The sequence below is a fragment of the Coloeus monedula genome (genome assembly GCF_965178545.1).
Source record: "Coloeus monedula genome assembly, chromosome: 8".
NCBI classification, from domain to species: domain Eukaryota; kingdom Metazoa; phylum Chordata; class Aves; order Passeriformes; family Corvidae; genus Coloeus; species Coloeus monedula.
In genome coordinates, this window is record NC_138788.1 from 6,195,953 (window position 1) to 6,216,970 (window position 21,018).

Sequence of the window (21,018 nt, forward strand, 5' to 3'; positions counted from 1 at the left end):
AGCAGGTTGCAGAATGCGTAAGACTTGGTGGCTAAATTATGGCGCTTGACAGTCTTGAGCTTTTTTCTTCCTTTTTTTTTTCTTCCCCGAGTCATGTAGTTCAGTCTTGAATTATGTCTTCAATAGGAATTTTTTGGTTCTGCATGCTAGGAAATTTATCTATGGAAAAATATTGTGAAATAGAAGAGCACTGTATCAATTTTAAACACTGTATGACTTTCCTAAGTTTACCTCAGGGAAGTTATTGCAGCAATAACTGAAATGTCCCTGTTTTCTGATTAGCAATTTAATCTTTCCTATTTGCAAGACCATTATTCATCAGTTCTATAAAAGGCACATCCACTGCTTTCTCCGGAGTTGCAGAGAGCTGTAGTGTTAATCCAGCTATGATATATGTCCCAGCTGGTCAGATCTCTGTTATTTATAGGGAAAATTCCTAAAAGGGCTCCAACAGGTCATAACAGCTCTCTGCAGGAAAAAAAAAGGCAGTGCTGCCTAAAATCCTATTAGAAATTAACTTTGAAAAGTTCTCTGCAAATACAGTGGCACTTTTAAAATGTGAGAAAAATGAGTTTTATTTTGATCTACTTTCATAATACCAGTGTGTGGGCCAACGTGTATGTATTTGTATTCTAAGAAACACATTATGAAATAAATCCCTGAAAGCCACTTGAAAATAAAACATGAATGTAATAGTAATTCAGTGGACTAAAACAAGCTGAGTTTCAAGAACATTTGGACGGTATCTGATGTATTCTTTCTGCCTTAAAAAAAAAAAAAAGTTAAAATATTTTTGTTCGTAAGGATTTGTTTTCTGCCCATAATCCTCGTGAGTTGCAGAGAAAATGAGCTAGAAAGTTTTGTTTCCAGAGTTCCTCTTTGGTAAATAGGATGGAGGATATCTGCAGAAGAGACTAGGTAGCTGTGTGATTACTGTTGGTAATTTAAGCTGGTGATAGTTCAAATTCCAGGGCAGGGAGTCATTCACAAGAGTGATACACTGATGGATATCTCTAGGAGGTGGTGTTGATTCTAGGATCTGTCATCAGACTGACACGTTCTGGACAGTGTTCTGCACTTTTCTTCTGCAGAACTGAATTGAGAGGCCTCTGCTCTTTGCTGCAGTAAGCTCTCAGTTACCAGTAGTCTTGTCAAGGAATATTGTACTGCTGAGTAATGCAACCGATGGAAGATTCAATGGAGGTGACTACCAGGAGTTAAGAGATGACTGGTCAGTCATTTTCTGTGGTGGTGGTACACAGCCTGCCATCCGCCACAGGTAACCTCTGCTGTCCCTCATGCAAGAAAGATGTGTCTTCTGTGAAGTGGTCAGTGTCTGAGCAGCCCTTCTGTCTTGGCTTGATTTCTGGGTGCATTGGACTGCCTTTCTAGCACCCCGCTAGTCCAGACAACTGGTGGTCAATAGAATGTACTTTCTTTTTTTCTTAAAGACACGTTCATCCATACAGCTTGTCCTTCAGCTGATGTGATTTGGGTCTTGTTAGATACCTTCTGAAAGCTGTTCCCAGTTCACAGGGTGTCTGGTTCTCAGTTCAGATTTTAATATCAATGTACAAAAGAGATTTCTCCAATGTACTTACTTAGCAGGTCTCCTTGTTAGCATCAACTTCACTCTGCTAATTGCTTGCTTCAGGGAAATGTCTGCACTTTGAGGTTTCTTTTCCCATAGTGGCAGTGAGTTGCTTAGTGACTCAAAGGCTTGTTCCAGTATTGCCACATGACTGAGTGGGTTAGGACCAGTACTCCCTCCCTGTTTCTCTTATGATTAGATTAAAAAAAAAAAAAAGCCAAATTAGTACAAGTTGCATATTACTGAGATGGTGGTGATAAATAATGTGGAGCCTGCCATGAGGAAGAGGAAGGAAATGTGATTCAGTGGAAAATGAAAGAAAAGCAAATATATGGCTGTGTCATCAAAATGAGAGAGAAGGTGGACATGGAGTAGTGTAGTTCGTTTGACCTTTATTTGTCTGTGGAGAGTGTAAGTAGTACAAACAGTCACCAGTGTTCTAGGTGGAAGCTGACAGCCTCCCTGTTTTGTGGATAGGAGCCACTTTTTTAGAGATGTCTTAGATGCTAAAAGATACCTGACTTTGAGGGAGAGTTTGCTTTTCTGACCCAGATTGTCCTACCTGCTCAGAGAGAGAAATATAATTTGTGAGTGTAAGGGTCGTTATTTTTTTAACCTCTGCTTCCAAATGCAAGACTATTGTAGATGTCACTAGAGCAGTTTTTAGGCCAGCACTGACAATATTTGTCTAGCCCAGGTTTGGCTTTGCTTATCCACTGAGTGTTGCTTACTTCTCTGCTACATGTTCATCCTGTCCGTGTTCATGCTGTTCTGATTTCCCCTCTGCCTTCCCATACCAGATTGTCATCTACAGATACAAGAATAACAAACTGACTTGTAAAATGCAGATTTTACAGCATGCCCGTTTCACCTGATGTATTGATAGTTTTATAGGACGGCAAATACCTCTGTTGATTTTTCATGTTAGTAAGTTAAAATAATGGAGAATATTAGACTACAAGTCAGACTTTTTTTTCACCCCTCTATGTTTATATTCCTAATGTTAGTGTATCAGTTACTCTTGCAGAACTGAACAAATCAGTGTAATGATGCACCTTCAAGCCTGAAGACTTGGAGAACTGTATGTAGCCCTGATCCCCTGATTATCAAACCTGATAATTAAAATCTTATAATCAGTTTCAACTCTTGAGGCAAAATGAGGAAGGGAGTAGGAGTGTGCGGGGAGAAGTATTATGGTATTATGCATAGGGAAGAGTGGGGAGCAGCAGAAAAATCGTTGATAGCTTTTCCTGAGAGATGTTAACTTTACTGACAGTTGGAAAATTACTAAATTTGTATTCCTCATCTTCTTCCCCCCTTGTAATTTTAACTTCCTACTTACAGAAACGTAGTCGTTGCTGTTACACACTGAAAATAACCCTTAATCTTAAATGTCTGTGGTCTGAAATACCCATAAACATTTGTCCTTGGAACAGTGCATTCAGAGCCCCTTGCTGGGTGGGGATTAGTTATCCCAGTTGTCCGTCCTGGCCCCTGCGTCAGTGCCCATCCCTGCTTTCCCCATGTGGCCGTGCCTCTGCGCACGTGTGAGCAGGGCTGACCTCGGCTCGACTTTGTTTCTGGTTTAGGGGTCAGGGTTGTGCCTTCAAGCTTGACTTAACTGGTTCAGATGTAGCCCAGCAGCTGCCGGGTTTGAATGAGGTAAATTGTGACTGTGCGCTCAAAACGGCAGAAAATAGGTCAAGTGTGGGTTGGGTTTACATAGAAAGCGCTGGCGTCGCCTGGTAAGCCTAAGCCTCTTCTCTCAGCTCAGACAAAGCCGTTTAAGGTAAACTGGGAAGTTACGATCTCCCAAAAAAACTTTCTAGCCTTGCTAGCTTTCTAGCCTTGGTGTTTGTGGCTGGCGTTGCCCTTGATAAGAAGCCTGGGGCGGGAGGGAGGTTGCCCTGGTTGCAGGGGCATGTGGAGAGCCGGGTCGATGTGTTCCTCTGAGCAGTCAGTCAGTCCCCTCTGGAAAGGCGGTGCTGGTCTGGCTGTGCGGGGCAGCACAGCCCTGCAGCCTGCGGTGCCTCTCTGACCTCCTGCCCACCAGCTGCAGTGGTGTGGCAGCTGGGGTAGCCTTTCACTTGTCAGAGAGTAATCAGGAATATACTGTTTATCAGTGGTTTATGCATGCTGTGTGTCCAGAAAGAAGCTGCAGAAGATCTCTATTTAGACTCATGTAAATTTGGTTATTTCCCTCCGAAGTTTGGTGTGGTCTGTGTGGCAGCCACAGTGCTTGCCTGGTAATACCCTCAGGGGTGTCAGTTGCTGCCAGTTTTTCTGTGTTTTAGTTAGATTCTTATCTGTTGCACTGGAAAAAAAGTCTGGTAGCATGGCAGAGGGATACTACCAGTTCACAGACGATGTTCTTGTTAAGATCTTGGGTATTCTGCCTGTCTGCATTTTGTGGTTTTCTCATTCTGATGTTAAGCAGGACAATGTTAAGATTGAAGGTTTGTTAAAAATTAGAATCAGTGAAAGAGATTACAGATCAGTGATGTAATCATGTCATGTGGCATGATCAGTGAAAGATGAAAGAAAAAGAAAAGGATTTTGCTGGTTATCAAGAAATGAAAATAAGGAGAGTGTTGTACAGGCCTGCTTTCAAATGTGGGGTAAAAATTGTCATGAATGTGTTTGAGGCTGGGTGCAGGTACAATACTAAATCTTTTTTTTTGGGAGAAAGTAATCAAAAAAAATGGCATTAGAGGACTAGTATAAATTCTCAACAATGTAGATTTTAAAAAGTGCTTTTTGCTGCCACTGTTCTGCTCTCTAAAGACTTGTGGCAATCAGTAGGGAAGTGTTGACTGTTTTCACACTGCAGTTCTCATACTTAATTTCTATGCAGCTGAAGTTCAGTGCAGTTGTACAAATGATTTGGTGCAAAAGGGAAAAAAGGGGGTTGGGGGCTCATTTTATAGACGCTAATATTCACTTACAAAACAAGAACAAAACTGAAGGTTCAGGATGCTTTGATCTTTGAGTTTTTCATTTGCACTCTGAATTTAAATGTGGTCCCTCTGCCGTTAAAGTCCTAACAAAATGCTTATTTCCATGTGCAGTGCATACTGTGTAAACACTGTAAACAGGACTGTTAAGTTGGTTATATACTAGTTTTCATCTAATTCGTGTCCTAAATTATCAGAAAACCTCTAAGCAGCCAGAGGAAGCTATAGTTAATTAAGCCACAGATGGTGAGGACTAACGTGGTGTTGACCTTTGTGAGGACTGCAAAATCTACTTAGTCTTTCTCTGTAAAACACTAGCTGAAATGAGTTCCTACTGATATTAGGAAGATGTCCTTGATGCATGAAGCCAAATGCAGACACACCATGACCAAGGAAGGAGCTTTCCCAAGTGAAGGTTTGCAGGTTCCTAATGTTTGGCGTGTGTTGAGACGTTGTCTTCAGGGCTCTGATTTAAGCTTTTTTAATGCCAAAAGCCACTGTTCTTTTAGGACTAGTTTACTTGGAATATTGTCAGTTCTCCTCCTCTTCACCTAAAGTGGCGAGTTGACAGCTGACTGGAGTGCGTGTACCCTCCCATAAGCAGCATGCAGGCTGTGTGACTGGGGGTAGGAGCAGCTTCTGGAACACACTTTATTGTTGTTCTCTGCTCCAGGGGTTCATCTCTTGATGAGCTCATTTCTGCCCCTCAAGTTTCTGAAGTGTATTTTTAAATGCTGAGGAAATGTGTTGCTTCAGTAGTTCAGGTCTTGTGGGAGAGGTAGCTGTGGAAATATGTAGGCCTTCCTACCACAGTCAGACCTGGCTGCCCAAAATGGAAAAGGAACGTCTGGTCATTTGTGCCTTTCAGAGGCGCTTTGTGCGGTCTTTGGGCAATGTGCAGATTCAGCATATCTAGGGATAGCTCTCAGTGTCTTGGATAATATTTTTTTTTGTGGATGGAGTGAATTGGAGAATTCTCATTAGGATTTTGACTTCCTTTTCTGTGGATACTGTCCTGAAATTCCTGTTTGATCTTATGGGAGTTTTGAAGCATGGTCAGTGGTCTGAGCAGTTGTTCACCTGTGACAATGAATGATAAATTATTTTTGTCCAAATAAGCTCTCTGAAAATGCTTCTCTGAACAAAAATTTTTCCTTCCTGGTTAGACCAGTATGATATCTTAACCTGCTGGTATGGTCTAGAGTCTCAACCTACTTGTATCGTTTTGCACAAGGATAAAGAACAGATATACTCAGAAAAGCACAAGATCTCTTTGATACTTGGGGAAAATTTCATTCTCTATTCTTCTCAGGACTTCCTTGGAATTGAGCACGTCCCCAGCAGGTGAGAATGATCACCTAGAGAGACATGCAGCTGACCCAGTTTTTTTGATAATTAAGCATAAAGTCCAGTCCAGCAGAAGTGAATCCTTCTTTTGATCTAGAAAGGAGGAAGAATATCAGCAAAGATGTAAAAACTTGTTTTAGATTGGCAAGCTTCTGATAGTCACATTGCCTCACGTGACTGTTTTCCAGAAGGGCAGGAGGGGTTATCTCAACCATGTTTTTCTAGCCCATATGCCCTTTGTCTTCTTCCCAGAGTTGCATATAGTCATTTGTGGAGCAAGGGACACTGCTACTTGAAGGACATAAAGAGCTTCCTACGGTAGATTTGAAGAAGAATTTAGCAGTCCCATTTATTTGATTTGCATCCTGATTTGTGTAAGGATTTCTAATGAACATTAGCATTCTTCTGGAGGAGATATTCCAGGACTTGTGGAAAAACTAGTCTAGGAGAGGGTACTGTACTTACTTTTGTTTGTAAAACTGCTTTCAAATGAGGAAAAGTCTGGGGGAAAATCCTGCAGGGTGTTTACATCTTTTGGAGGTTAGTCTGTCACTCATGCTGCTTCAACCAAGAAGAGGAAAACTGAAGGTTACAATTGCCAAGGTTCAGATCTGTAGATGGTAATTGTTCCTTGAGCAATATAAACAAAGGGAAAGGAAGGGAACTGGGAACTGCAGACTCATCTGCTTGTCTTCAGTGCTGAACTAGGGAAGAGACTGCAAGTCATCAGCCTTTCTTGTTGTCCTGTCTCCCTGGGAGTTTGTGATTTGTGCTGAAGCAGCGTGGTTAAGGCCACTGCCTTATAGTTTAACACATTATGCAATTAATTCCCTGGGTTTTAGATATTCAGATTTAAGACTGAAGATGGAAAAAAGGTAAGTCATGGCACACACGTTTTTTCACAGACACATGTACACAAAAGAACAGAATTTTTGAGATTACAAAAACTTGTTCTGTTAGTATCTTCCCCCTACCCTGTGGTTGATACATTAGATGTGTATTGCATGGATTTTAGAAATTCTGGGTTCTCTTTGATATCATTTACATAGTCCCAGTCACACCTGCATGCAGTTTGTGTAATGGGTCTTTGACCTAACCTGTGCCTTTTGTAGCTCATTTTTGAGATGAGCTCATCTTTCTGCAAGGGTAAGGAGATAAGTACAAAATGGACTTTGCAGTCTCTTTTTCTAAGTGTTCACATGGAGCACTGTCAGCCAAAGGTGCTAATGTCATGCATCTGGGTAGGAGATAAAGGTTCAAATGTACTATATGTGGGATGGCCATTATCTTCAGTGTCAAGTTCAGAGAAGGCCAAGATGCTTAGGAGGGATGTGAAAGCTAAAAAAAGAAAAGCAGCAGTGTGTGTTGCCTTCAGGAAACAAATCAAAAGTGGTTTAAGATGACATAGAGACTCAAAAACTTTGTGTAAAGAACTGATGAAAATAGTATAATGTTAAGAGTAACAAGGGTTGACTTCCTGGTACTTAATTGATGTGTATAATCTCAAAATCAAGATACAAATTTTCTTAGATGGGACTGAAGAAATGGCTAAAAATGTACAAGATCTGCACACTAAATGCATTTGTAAGTCAGCCAAACTCAGTATTGCAGTCCTCGGTCTGTTGCTTAGATCCAGTGCTTGTGGATCTGAGTGGGGAAATGTTTGGTGCAGGAATCTCTTGCAGCTGCTGTGAAAGAGCATGCATGGGAAGGAGGACAGATGATTGATCATCACACAGCTCCAGTTCCAGGATCTGTCGTGTTCCCCTGGCAAATCATTCCCTCTTTCCAGTGGTGGTGATGCTTCTGTATGTAGGATCCATGCAAAAATGGATTTGCACAAGTAGACAGAGCAGCTATAATACTCTTTTTAAAATTGCCATGGGAGAGGACATCCTTGAATAAATTTTAGTAGGGACCCTCTTGTGCCTCTGGTAGTGCTCGCAGCATACTTAGCTGATTGGTGCTTTGAACCTTGTGGTAGAGGTCCTGTTGGTCGTCTTCACTTTCACTTTGTTCCAATTTACATGTATTAAAATGGTCATCTTGACTATTCTTCTGGATCCTTTGCAAAAGCATAAGGAGAGAAAGAGTAATTTTCTCTAATAACCAAAGCATTGATGCATTCTCCCTAGTGAAGCACAGCAATCTCCAAGTGTCAGGAAGTGAATTTTGAATAATTGGAACTAGATATCCTGTGATCAGTGGGTTAGCAGGAATAATCTCATCCAGATGAATAGAGAGAAATTGCTTGTTTCACTGGAGGGCCTGGCAGCAATGTACGATTCATTGGGTGCTCCTTGTATCTTTGTATTCTGTGGCTGGAGCTCTTCATAATAAATTGTGAAACATCAAGGAACTTGTTGAAGATCAAGGAAAGAAATTACTTGATCTCAGCTGCAGTACTGATAAAACATTCTATGTTTTGTGTGTGGAGAATTGCACTCATTATTTTAGCTGTCTGAAGTTCTCTTGGTATAAATGAATGTTGCTGCCGCTCATGGATTTCCAAGGCCATCTTCTGCATGAGGAGCCACCAGGCTTTTTTTCTCTGCCACAACCTCAAAGACAGAAATAGCAAGTTCGCTCTGAAATAGAGAAATAGGTGTTCTAGGAGTCCAGAGACGAATGGTGATTCAAGCCATGCTTGCAAGGATGTGAACCAGATTCTCTGCCTAATTTTTTTCCTGTTAGAAGGACAGAGCCACTGAATATATCTTAATTTCCTAGATATCCTACCAAATACTGAATAAGAGTATTTTCCAGGAGAACTGATAATCCTAAAATTAAAACATGTCTTATTTGAAACTACCCAATTAACAAAGGCCAGCATATTTGAAAATCAGCAATGGTGTTTCGCTGAGAATGCTTGTTTCTCTTAAAGTACTGCTTATGCGTTATATTTGTGGGTTTGATATCTGTGTTTATGCTCAATATGTCCATATTAAATTTTACAGAGATGGAAAACTGACTTTTTTTTTTTTAATTCATTAATTATTTAAACAATTCTTTGTGCATACCTGTGAACATATAAGTCTTTAGAGGGCATTTTTAGCTTGTAGTAAGACAGTATTTATGAAAGTGTGATCCTATTAATAGCTTACAAGTCTGGCCACATGTAGGATCTAATATACTGGGTTCCCATGAAATAACTTCTAGCACTACGTTATGCTTTTAAGTTTTTTCTAAAAATAGCACAGGGATTTGTAGGCAATCAGTAAAATTAGCATCTAACTACTTAATATTGTATTTTAAAATACATCTAGGAAAATAAACAAAAATGTTACAAGTAAACATAACATATGGTTCTTTTTTTAATCTCTACTTTAGGACGACGTAGACAGTCTAAACCCAGTTCTCAGGGATAACCCGCAGTTACATGAGGAGGTAAAAGCCTGGGTAAAGGAACAAAAGGTTCAGGAGATTTTTATGCAAGGTAATTATGTGGGAAATTGTGTTATTTATATTCTGTGTTAGCTAGTTTAAGGCCATTACTTGTGTGGGACTCATCCCATAGCATTTGTGATATAATGGAGAATATATTTTTTAACTTTTTTTGGAAGTATTTATTAATACAAGAAAACAAGACTGTAAGAAGCTGTTGGTGACTGCTTCAGACTGTTCTTAACTTGTTTGATGTTTTAGTGATCACAGCAAAAGCTGAATATCATTAGTCTGAACATAGATATTTTATGAAGTTTGTTGTGAAAATAAGTGTGTATGAATGGCATCCACACACATTTTGGCATGTTTAAAACTGTTCTGTGCTCTGTTAGTGTTACTGTTACGTGTGGTAACTTCTCAGATACCTGTTTGTGCTTGTAGTTCTTCACAGTTCTGTCACAGATGAAGAATACTTTCGAATTCCTACCCCACACCCACACCCCCTGACTGAAAAGTGCCTTTCAAATCAGTTACAGTTTGTAACTCAATTCTAATGCTGGGAAGTTGCAGAAAAAGCTGTGTACAATAATATTTACACTGTAGATAAAAGTTACAAGAAAACTAGTATGAATTAGAAGAAATTATTTTGGTGCCATGTTTCTGATAGTAGAAATACTGTATGCATTTGCAGTATATTCATTAGTTTCAGGAAGCTCTGCAGAGGAGTTCCTATTACTAGGAGGCAGAAACCAACTTCTGTGGGTCTGGGCTAAAATCCCCAGGCAAGCAGAAAAGCAGTTTCAGAACAAAAATGCTTAAGCAGTCATTTTGTAAACGAAGATTAGGAGGGAAGCTGTAAATAACGAGATATTTTAAGGACAGCTCTGAGGTTTCCTTGCTGTCTAGTCTCTTTGATAAAACCAAGATCAGAAGACAAAAGGAGTATGGTAAGTATAATACTGAAGTTACAGTAAAAAACTTCTGTCTTTCCTTCTGTGGAGTTTCTCATTTGACTAGATGTGATTATTCTTACGGGCCACAGAAAAAGGATGCTGAAAAAAGGAACATGTGGAATTGTGTAGATAGTGAGTTGCCATGTTGGTGTTAGTCATTTTAGATTTTAACTTTCGGTATCAACAGATGCAATACAAGTTAATAGTCTGTTGATGAAATTTGCAGACAAAACTTGATTGAGAGGTGATGCAAAATCAAATTAGGGCTGTATGAAAAGGAAACTAAAATTGAGATTGTTTATTGTATTTCATTGGAGTAACAATAGTAAGACTATTGTAAAAGCCTCTGTGTACGCTGATACAGAATCAATAGCTGAGCAAAGCTCCAGCAGTATTGAAATAGTCATCTAAATGAGACTGCCACCCCGTCATCCACACAACTTATTCCCATCATTCCAGGAACTGTATTTTTGTCTTTATAGATACAAGTTCTCAAAGAGAGGTTTCTGTCCTTAGAAGTGCACAAATGAAGAGTAATGTAGATGATGAGATGAATCAGTGCCCTTGAAGGCAAGCTTTCCTCATCTAAGGAGAAGCTGTAGATCCACTTGCTCCCCTGATGTGATGTGTGACCTGAGGAGACACAGGTTTCCTCACGAGGGCCTTGGCAGTGCCCCCACCTCAGCCCCATGGGATGGTGGTAAGCCAGCAGAGCCTGCTGTCACATTCTCCTGGGACGTAATCTGCTCCTGGTCACGCAGACTTTATGTTGGCACGAACCCTCTAGTGGCTTACGGACAGCCCTCTGGCAGGCTAGCTGCTGTCATCTGGTCCTGCTCTCTTCCTTTTCTCCTCCTCTCTCTTCTCTGGTTTGCTTCACCTTCTCCACTACCATTTTCTTCTTCCCTGCAATTTAAGCTATGTTTTCAGTTCTACCTTGTCTAGATGTTAAGGTTGTTACCATATTCTCGTACTTCATGCTCTACAGCATTTTTAGGATCCAGCCTATTCCTTGTTTTTTGTGATGCTGAAACCTTCATATCACAACTTAGTTCTTTCTACTTTGACTCTTGCAGTTAAAACACAGCTTTTCTGACGAAAGAGGAGGGTCGGATAGAAGCATTAAAATCTGGTTCCAAATGTTTGAAAAGCAACATGCCAATTTGAGAAGGGAGAACTTTAGTCAAAATCAGTCCAATTATTTACAAGAAGGAGACCAGGAAAAAATTGGCCTATTTAACCTTTCCTTTGGGCGGCAGTCACAGCAGCATGCTTTGCAGTAGAGATTGTAGCTTTGGCAGGAAAGTAGTTTATTCCTTGTTCAAAAAAAATGAAACTCCTCCCAAACTTGGCCAAGTTGGAAGCTTTTGGGACAAATAAAACCAGTTCAAGGAACATAGTGAAGTGTCTTTGATTTTTAACAACTAAAACACTTGATTTCTTTCTTCCTATTAGATTGTTTTATCATTACAATCTCAGGCTGCATGTATAATAATACTCTTGAAACATCGAGTGTGCTTCTATTTCCTCATAGTACTGCACAGGCTGTTTCAACAATGTGTAGCTGAGCGTGGTTCAGCCAGGGACTGGAGACAAAGCCAGGCTTTTCCTGTAATGGCTGCTTGTGGCTGGGCTGGGCTGGAGCTGAGCTGGCCTGTGTCATGAAACTGATGTTTAATCTTTCTCCTTCTTCCTGTTGCCCCATCAGCATGTAAGAAAAAAGCCCAACCCACTGTTTTTAAAGTTAGATAAACTTTTTTAAAAATAGATAGGGTAACAGCTGGGATGAAGGACAGACACAGATTAGAACAAGGAGTAAGAGGAAAGAAATTGGCACTGGGTCAATGCAGGGGAGTATGGGAGAAGCTGGAAGCTGTTGGAGAAAGGATGGAGCTTGTAAGCTGAGAAGACTGGGGGAAAGGACTTGGAAGCCAGTGGCCTGAAATCATATTAATATAACGAGACAAGAACCTGGGGAGGGGCTGGTTCTGCTTATGCAAGAGACTGAAAATCATTGTGCAGTTAGCAGTAGGATGCAAGAGAGGAGGAGCTTGGATAGGAAAGTAGGAATGGCAAATTTGCACGACGAGACACAGGCAGAATTCTACTGAGACTGTCTGGATAAGGCAGAGCTTTGGGACAGCCATTAAAAGTTCAAGATGTGGAGAATGTGGATGGGTCAGGCAGTGAGTGAGAAGTGTGGGAGCTGAGCTGGAGGCGTTTTGTAGGGGCATATGGAATAAGGGTTGGAGAGAAGCCATCAGGAAATGTGTCCCCACGGGAACCCTGTGTGGTCCAAGACCAGAGATGTGAGACATAAGCTTGTAGATGCTTACTCTTTTTCTGCCCTTATGTACCTGTGCTGGCACATTTCTGGCCCTTGTCTGTGCTGCTGGAAACATACTCAAGGCATGAGTTAAGGCTGGTGGCTCAGGGGGTTCAGGAGGTCTCAAGGTTTCAGTTGTGCCATGAATGATGTGGATGGGGGTAAGAAGGGTGCTGTGGTGGAGTGTTTCTCTTCCCAGCTGGTTTTAAAAATGAGATAGTCACATGCAAAAAGTATTTCAAGAGACCACTTGGAAATAACTAAATTATTACCGCTTTTGCACTTCTCTTGATCTCTCAAATGTTGACATTAAAAACTCCTCACAGTAGCACACTGTCACATACAGAGGGTATAATAGAGACCCAGTTGTGTGATGGTGGATATGCTTTACTAGAGAAAGCTGTCACCTGTGAGGTCCCTGGCCTGTTTGCTGCAGATGTTTGAGCTTGCTTAATGTACTGGGCAGGGCTTGGAAAAAATGATCTTTAGGGAAGACAGGGGAATTCTGGCCTTGCCTGTGTGGTTTAGCAACTGAGCACTCTTAAATCACTTAAGCTAGGCTGTTGGGAGGTTGTCACTGACTGGTTTTTCCTCCCTTCCTGTTTGCCTGACCCGGGAACCCGGGGTTTGATTGCGGAAGTAGCGAAACCCACACAGTTGGAACTGAACTTGGTGGCAGTGTTGCTTGGTCATGCAAAATGCTACATAAACACCAAGTGCAATGAAACTTAGAGTTCCAGTGATCAAGTTCCATGATCACTGAACATGAATAAAATTGTTAAGTCTTGATTTCTGGGTCTTGAAACAAACTGTAAAATAGGTACAGTATCATACTAGTTCCCCTCCCCATGGGCTTTTGGAGGTGAATTAAACTGAGCTTTGCAAAATGTGTGAGGTTTCTTTGCATTTGGTATGTCTGCAAACAGGAGCTGAAGTCTTCTTAGCATTTGTGTGCTTGAATGTTCTGTGTGGCCATAGCAAGCACAGGATTGTTCCACTGCCTTTCTGCCTGTTGTAATGGAGAGAAATTCTGTGGTCACTTATGGGAAAGACTTGGCAGCTGCAGAGCTTAGCCACCAAGATGTAAATCTTTTCGCCAGCAAAGCAGCTGGGCATGTGACTAGCCTGTTAAATAGCTTCTGTATAACCTGCTGCTGCCACTTTCTAGCCTTTCAGATTAGTTTTCTGTGGTTGCTCTTTGTAGGCAGGAATTTTCCCATCATGTGTCATCATAGTTGCAGAAGCAATTTTCTTATCTAACTAAATCTGTGTTGAAAATGTTAGCAGAATTAGCCTTAAAGCATACTTAATATGTATCATTTGCATTTCAAAATGTCTTCCTGAATCTCTGGTTAGCTGTCTATGCCACGTGCACTGTATGTTTGCTACGAAGCAAAAAAAAAAAAAAAGGCAGGAAAATCCGTGTATGCCTTTTTTTCCTTTTATTTTTTCTGCATTCCTCAATGGCTTTTTTATTTCTTCCTCTTCTAAAGGTCCGTACTCCTTAAATGGTTATAGGGTGAGAGTGTACAGACAGGATTCTGCCACCCAGTGGTTCACTGGCATCATCACTCACCATGATCTCTTCACCCGCACTATGGTGGTTATGAATGACCAGGTGAGTTGATGGATGATACTCAGAAAACTAGCTGCAAGTAAACTATGCCTTGGGAGGTTCTAATATTTGTTGGTATCACTCAGAAACACACTGAGCTGGTTCAGTTCCAGCAGGGTGAAGGTATCACTGTGCTGAAACTACAGCACAATTGCTTTGGGCTATCAGTTAAATCCTCCTGAAGCTGAGCATTTGTGCAGTGATATGATTAATACCAGTCCTGCAGTTTCTTCTGCTGTTGCTATTTGACTAGTGAAGTCTTTGAAGTGCAGCAATCCAGTTTGAAGAACTGGTCTTCCCTGTCTGCTCTGTTGAGAATTTCTTTTCACAAGGATGAAATCTTTCAGCACTTCAGTAATGATTACTTTTTCCAAGCAATTGAAATAGTCACTTTCTGCAATTTATTGAATTAAGCATTTACTGCAGCCCTAATTTGTATTTGCTATGGTGGGTTTTAGTTTTATTTCAGAATTTGATGTTACAAAAAGTATTAATACTGGTACTTTTAATGGCAGTAATGAATTCTGTTTCAGGAGAGTAGAGTAATGACTCAATAGTAATAGAATGAATGACCCATCTGCCTTGAAATGACTGACAAAACCGTGTGTGACAATAAAAATTTAAGACTAGTCTATTACTCAAATTCTTCCCCTTAATTTGCTCAAGTTAATATTCCCCAAATGTTACTTTTTTCACTTTGTGCCATATTCTTTGACGATCTGGTTAGCATTTCCTACTTTATGAAATATTTCTCACTAGTAACACTCAGCAGTTTTAGAGTTCGTCTTTCCAGTCACTTTGGTTGTCTTCTTGCATCAGTTTTGCTTCTGTAGAAAGCAGTACTATAAGGTGCTTCTGCAGTATAATTTATAGTATATTAAATAAATCTTATAAAATACTTGTATGTTGTAATTACTACGTAGGGGTTATTATATGAATAGCTCGTTAAATCTCAAATTTGCAGGTCAGTGGAGGGGGAAGGAACGGGTGCTGGGTTATTCTTTGCTTTTTAAAAAAATTATTTTTGCAGTGACACGTAAAGACACATTTGCTTTGGTTTGACACTGTTCCCAGCATTTGTTGTGTCATATGTCAGTTCTGCTTGTCAGGATTAAGTAGGCTTTTCTCTGATTAGTCTTCGGCACATAAAGTAGACTGGTGAACACTATAGAAAATACAGATTGGGCATTGTCTGAACATCTGTGGATTGTTATTTTCTCTCTTCTCTTTTTTCTTTTTTTTTTCTACATAAACCAGGTGTTAGAACCTCAGAATGTTGATCCTTCTATGGTTCAGATGACCTTTCTAGATGATGTTGTTCACTCTTTGTTGAAAGGTGAAAATATTGGCATCACTTCACGCCGGCGGTCTCGTTCCAACCAGAACAGCAACACAGTTCACGTAGATACATTTATCTTTTTACCTAAGTATTTTCGTATATTGCGAATGTTAAAAATACATGTTTAAAGACACTAATTAACATTGCATTTAAGTCCATTAATAAAAAATTATTTTTAGGGTCATTATACACGTGCACAAGCAAATAGTCCCAGACCAGCAATGAATTCCCAAACTGCAGCACCAAAACAGAATTCTCACCAGCACCAGCAACAGAGGAATATTCGGCCAAATAAGAGGAAAGGCTCTGACAGCAGCATGCCTGATGAAGAGAAGATGAAAGATGAACGATATGATTATATAGGTCGAGGAGGTAAAAACGGTTAATGGAAGGGGGGGAGGGAGAGCTTCCTAAAACTGTATTAGACTGAAAATGTGATAGACGTGTTTTTATCTTTTACAGAAAACCCCAAAACCAAAAATAAACACTTTCTTAGTAAAAGAAGAAAACCTGAAGAGGATGAAAAAAAATTAAATATGAAGAGACTGCGGACAGACAATATCTCAGATTATTCTGAGAGCAGTGACTCGGAAATTTCAAATAAAAGATTAACAGATTCATCCTCGGAGCAAAATTCAGAAAATGAGTTAAAAAGCAAGAACTCTTCAAAGATAAATGGTGAAGAAGGAAAATCCCAAACTACTGAGGGAGTAGAACAGACACTAACAGATAGACGGTCTCCATGGGATGAAGTACAGCAGGATAAAAACCATGAAGAGACTGAAAGACTGAAGTCGTCAGTCTTGGATCAGCAGGAAAAATCTTCACTCCATGCAGCAGAGCAGCCAACACTTCATGAGCAGAATGCCAAGGATCCACATGTTGAAGAGTGTAATGCAGAAAAACATCATACTGTGGAGTTAAAGAATGAGCAGTTTTTACCCAGACCACCTACTCCGAAATGTGTTGTTGACGTTACTAATAAAAACAACTCTGAAAAGGAGAACCAGGATAATGCTGCAAGTACCTTTGGTTTGCAAGCAGTTCAGAAAATAGAATCTCACAGCAGTGATTTAAAGCAGCAATTTACAAATGCAAATTTCCTTGAAGCAAGGAAACAGGAAGCTGATCAAGGTTGGGTTAGCAGTGTTGGTAAAACGGATTTGATACAACCTGGGGTTGTAAAAACATTACCAGTAAATGAACACTTAAATTCTGAAAAAGTGCAGTATGGTTCATTTATGTCTTCGTTAAATGTAGCTTCTGTAGCAGAAGAGAGTAAACTGCGTAAACAAAGTCCAGTCCCTGATTCTGTGAAGTCAAAATCTAGTGCTTCAGTTGATCATCCTAAAACAAAGTCACCTGATGTTAAGCCTAAATTCACCCAATCTTCTGATACTGTGAAGTCTAAGGTTAGTTCCCAAAACAGTCATGCTACTGGATTAACAAGGTCAGCCAATAAAACTGATCATGATTTGCCTAGGTCTAGTTTTCATCCAGTTCCAGCTAGAGTTAGTGCTCTAGAAGCTACTAAGAGTCCTCTTATCATTGACAAGAATGAACATTTCACAGTATACAGGGACCCCAGTCTGATTGGACAAGAAACAGGAACTAATCACATTTCACCTTACTTGCATCAGCATAATTATCCTCTGCATTCCTCATCCCACCGAACCTGTTTAAATCCAAACGCTCATCATCCTGCATTAACTGGTTCATCCCATCTGCTCGCTGGGTCTTCAGCTCAGGCTCCCTTGTCCGCTATTAACACTCACCCCCTTAGTAGTGCATCTCACCATTCTGTTCATCACCCTCATCTACTTCCCGCAGTGTTGCCCGGAGTGCCTGCTGCCTCCCTGCTGGGTGCCCACCCGCGACTAGAGACTGCTCATGCTAGCAGCTTAAGCCATTTGGCATTAGCACACCAGCAGCAGCAACAGATGTTACAACACCAGTCTCCACATCTTCTCGGACAAGCTCATCCTTCTGCTTCCTATAATCAGCTAGGGCTTTATCCAATTATTTGGCAGTATCCAAATGGAACACATGCTTACTCAGGACTCGGTCTGCCCTCCTCCAAATGGGTCCACCCAGAAACTCCTGTTAACGCAGAGGCTTCCTTGAGAAGGGTAAGTTGAGATCCTTTCTTAATGGCTTATTTAGCTGGGCCTGGTGTTTCCCAGCAGTGATTTCCTAGGTACAGATGTGGTAGATTGTGTCACACTGAGTATACTGTGCTGGTGGGGTTTTTGAGTAGGCAGAGAACTAGGAATGGAACTACAGCAGTAACCACTGTCTCATGGTGGATGTGCGTAGGGAGTTTTTCCAGACCTTGATTTCCTAAGAATTCTAAAGAAAAATGAAATGTTTGGTTTTAGTTTATGACTAAAAATGAGGTCAGCCAGCTGGTTTGGGAACTCACGTTCACAGGATAAATATTTGCTACCTCAAACTGTGTACCATTGTGTAAGTGAAATATTAGGAGAGGTGGGACAGTTGCCTTCATAGTGAAATTTTGTGTGTGCTCACTCAGTAATGGTGAAAGACTGAGAAGGAAAGAGTACTAAATCCAGTGGGAAGTTCTGAAGAGAAATGCTCTTGCATTTATAAGTGTTTCATGCACTATACACCCATTTCTCTTGTCTTTACACCTATCTGTGTACCCTTTCTTGGCGTATCGTTTTCTCCCCTTCTGTTCCTGTTGACACACATCCCTGCCTTGCCATCTGCTTTCTACTCCTCTGTATTCAAGTCAGGGTGATTCCTCTGTCTGTGTGCTGCATGTAACCACTGAAGTCTCAGAAGAAATGGTCTGTGTTTTTCAGCCTAGCGCCCAGTGCGGCGGTGGGGTTTGGCAGGCAGACGTGGCAATTACAGGAAAAGTTTTCGCAGCTCCTGTAGGCTTGGGGATATGGCATGCTCATTGCAAGCATCTCAGAGGAATAGTGTAAGATGAAGCATGTGTAGTGCAGACAGAAACTTCGGAGAGCTTTACTGCCAGCTTCAATCAAACCTCCACTGAGCATGTGCATAGTGATCTTTCAAGGCTTTCAACTTGGCCTAATTTGGGCAGATTTTCACAGGGACCACAAAAGGCGTGTCACTGACAGTGGTCCTTCTGCCAAATTGTAAGCCTTTGTGTCAAAGCTTGGCATTCTGAATGGTTAGAAAGATTTTTTTTCTTTCTTTCTTTTCTTTTTCATCATGGGGACGGCTATTCGTCCCCAGACTCGTGCTTGAGAAAAGCCAAACCATTGTGGCTAAGTCTTACTCAAAACAGTCAGTTTGAGTTGGCCTTGTAATATGAAGTGAGTTTGATTGACAATGTGATAAAATCAAAATGTAGCAGTGAAGAAAAGCCTAAGAGAAAACGATAGGTGGGTTTATCTTTTCGTGTTGCTGCCTGCTCCACCCCATACTGGCGTCCATTTTAAAGAACTTAGGATAGATGTTGTTTTCACTTTGGCTGCCTGAAATATGCAGCTCTGCATACTGAGGCACGTAGCTTTTTAATTATGTTGATATGTGGCAATTGTCTTGTGGTGACTTGTCTTCTGGCTCTCGCACTGGAGGCCTTTTTTAAATAGATCTTAGAAACCCAGAGTGGGTGTTTCCACAGTCGGTTTGTATGGATGCCACAATCACAGAAAGGGATCTGTGTTTCTGCTGTAAGAGCAGCAGCAGCATCCACCCTTGGCTCAGAGCTGAGCTATGTCTCTGAACTGAAGGAAGTGTGCCCCAAGCCCACCTTCTCTTACTGTCCTTGGGTGGCTGTGGCAGCTCCCGTGTTTGGGCTGGGCAGTAGATGGTTGCAGGTGGAGTCACGAAGCTGTTTGAGCAATGCTTGGTGCTCAGGCAGATGTTCCCCAGCTCCTCTAGGGAGAAGGTGACGGGCCTTCTTTGCATAATACTTTAATACAGCTTACAGGCTGTTCGTGGGAACTCACCACAGCGTGGGAACTCCTGGCCTAGGAAATGTGCACACTAAAACTGTGAGCACAAGCCCAAGTGGCTGCTTTAAATATTCAAAAACACAGAAATCAGAACTTCAGATTTGTAGCACCTGCAGATCTATTCTGTGTGCATGTGTCACGAGAGCTCTTGGCTCCCATTCTGCTGCAGTAGTTCCCAAATGGAGTTGCCAGGTCTGGGGAGAAGGGTGGGAATGGACTGCTGGGGAGCATAGGGAGAGGAAGAAGGTAGGGATGGATCAGTACCGCAAGGCTTTGGGGTGTGCAGGAAAGCTCACTCTTGGCTTGTCCCCAGCACTTGAGCCCCACTTGAACAGGTGTCCTGCCTTTCCACTCCACTGCGTGCGCTTCTCATAAGCAGGTCTCCTAAGGCGGAGGGGAGAGAGAGAGAGAGAGGGCAGGAGCAGAGAGAGTGCTGCTCCTGCTCTTTTCTGCAGGCTGTTACACAAGTTTCAGAGAGGATAAGAAAACAGAAAATTAACAAAGTAGTAGATTAAACAGTAGTTCCATAGATGAAGACTTACCAGTGTGTCTAAACGAGGAGGCCCACCTTTAAAACGTTTAGGTACACAGCATAAAATTGGCCTATGTGTTTGCCATGCTTCACAGTATGGCAGGTGTGTACATTTATGGTTTTCATAGTGTGATGATGATGATGATGCCAAATAAAAATGCCTGGCTAAATAAAGCAGATTGATAAGGATTATCATACTTAATCATTTGGTTGGGGCAGGAGAGGAACAAACCAGGAAAGAGATACTTATATCCCTTTTATAGAGATTTGTCATAAAGCTGGAGATAAAATTGCTTCCAGAAATACCAAGCCATATTTGTATTTTTAAAGAAATACTTCTTGTAATTCTTTGAAGAGGTAATGGTCTTTTTACTAGTAACAGAATTTAGGTGTTGTCAGGTTGTCTTCGGTTTGTTAATTTTGATGAGCTTGAGATGCTGTTCTAGAATTAACTGCTCATCTTGAGTACTTGAAAATTAAATGGTTCTAAGAATGCTTCTGAAATGGGTAAACTGTTTGGTATACTGGAAGTTCAGAGGAAGTACAGTTGTGTTTCAGTTGATCAAAAAAGTGACTTTAAATGTTAAATTTTATTTACTGTCTATGATTTGATACTGAAATACATTACTTCACTTGGATCATTGATAGGACTTGGTAGAGTGACCCTTGTGGTCCCGTGATTATTTTGAAATCTGATTTTATTTTTTGTTTTGGTTGGTGTCAACAGAATACTCCCAGCCCCTGGTTACACCAGCCCACCCCAGTGACCTCAGCTGACAGCCTTGGTTTACTGAGTCACATTCCTGTGCGACCGTCCAGCGCAGATCCCCTTCGGCCTCTGAAACTGGCTACGCATTCCAGCCCACCGTTGTCCAAAAGTATTGTAGACCATCGCAAAGAGTAAGTTTGCTGTTGATCTCTGTGTGAGGGGGAACATTTCAGCAAGTGATGTTGCCTTTTAGCTTCCTTTTAGTTTATTTGTAGATGTGGTTGCCTGTGGGGGACACAGGCTTGTCAGTGTGTT

General features: G+C 41.1%; 1 protein-coding gene across 6 annotated transcripts in view; it reads left to right on the forward strand.

Annotated features, from left to right (window-relative positions):
- JMJD1C (jumonji domain containing 1C) overlaps positions 1-21,018 on the forward strand; it is a 159,823-nt gene that overhangs the window by 111,983 nt on the left and 26,822 nt on the right. For 3 of the 6 annotated variants that reach the window (XM_082285946.1, XM_082285948.1, XM_082285951.1), the window contains 6 exons: positions 9,223-9,328; positions 14,049-14,173; positions 15,428-15,571; positions 15,689-15,881; positions 15,951-17,638; positions 20,722-20,894. In XM_082285946.1, the coding sequence (XP_082142072.1) occupies positions 9,223-9,328; positions 14,049-14,173; positions 15,428-15,571; positions 15,689-15,881; positions 15,951-17,638; positions 20,722-20,894 (2,429 nt within the window). Of the gene's footprint in view, positions 1-9,222; positions 9,329-14,048; positions 14,174-15,427; positions 15,572-15,688; positions 15,882-15,950; positions 17,639-20,721; positions 20,895-21,018 lie in introns of those variants that run through there. The other 3 variants (XM_082285949.1, XM_082285947.1, XM_082285950.1) reach the window with 3 other exon arrangements.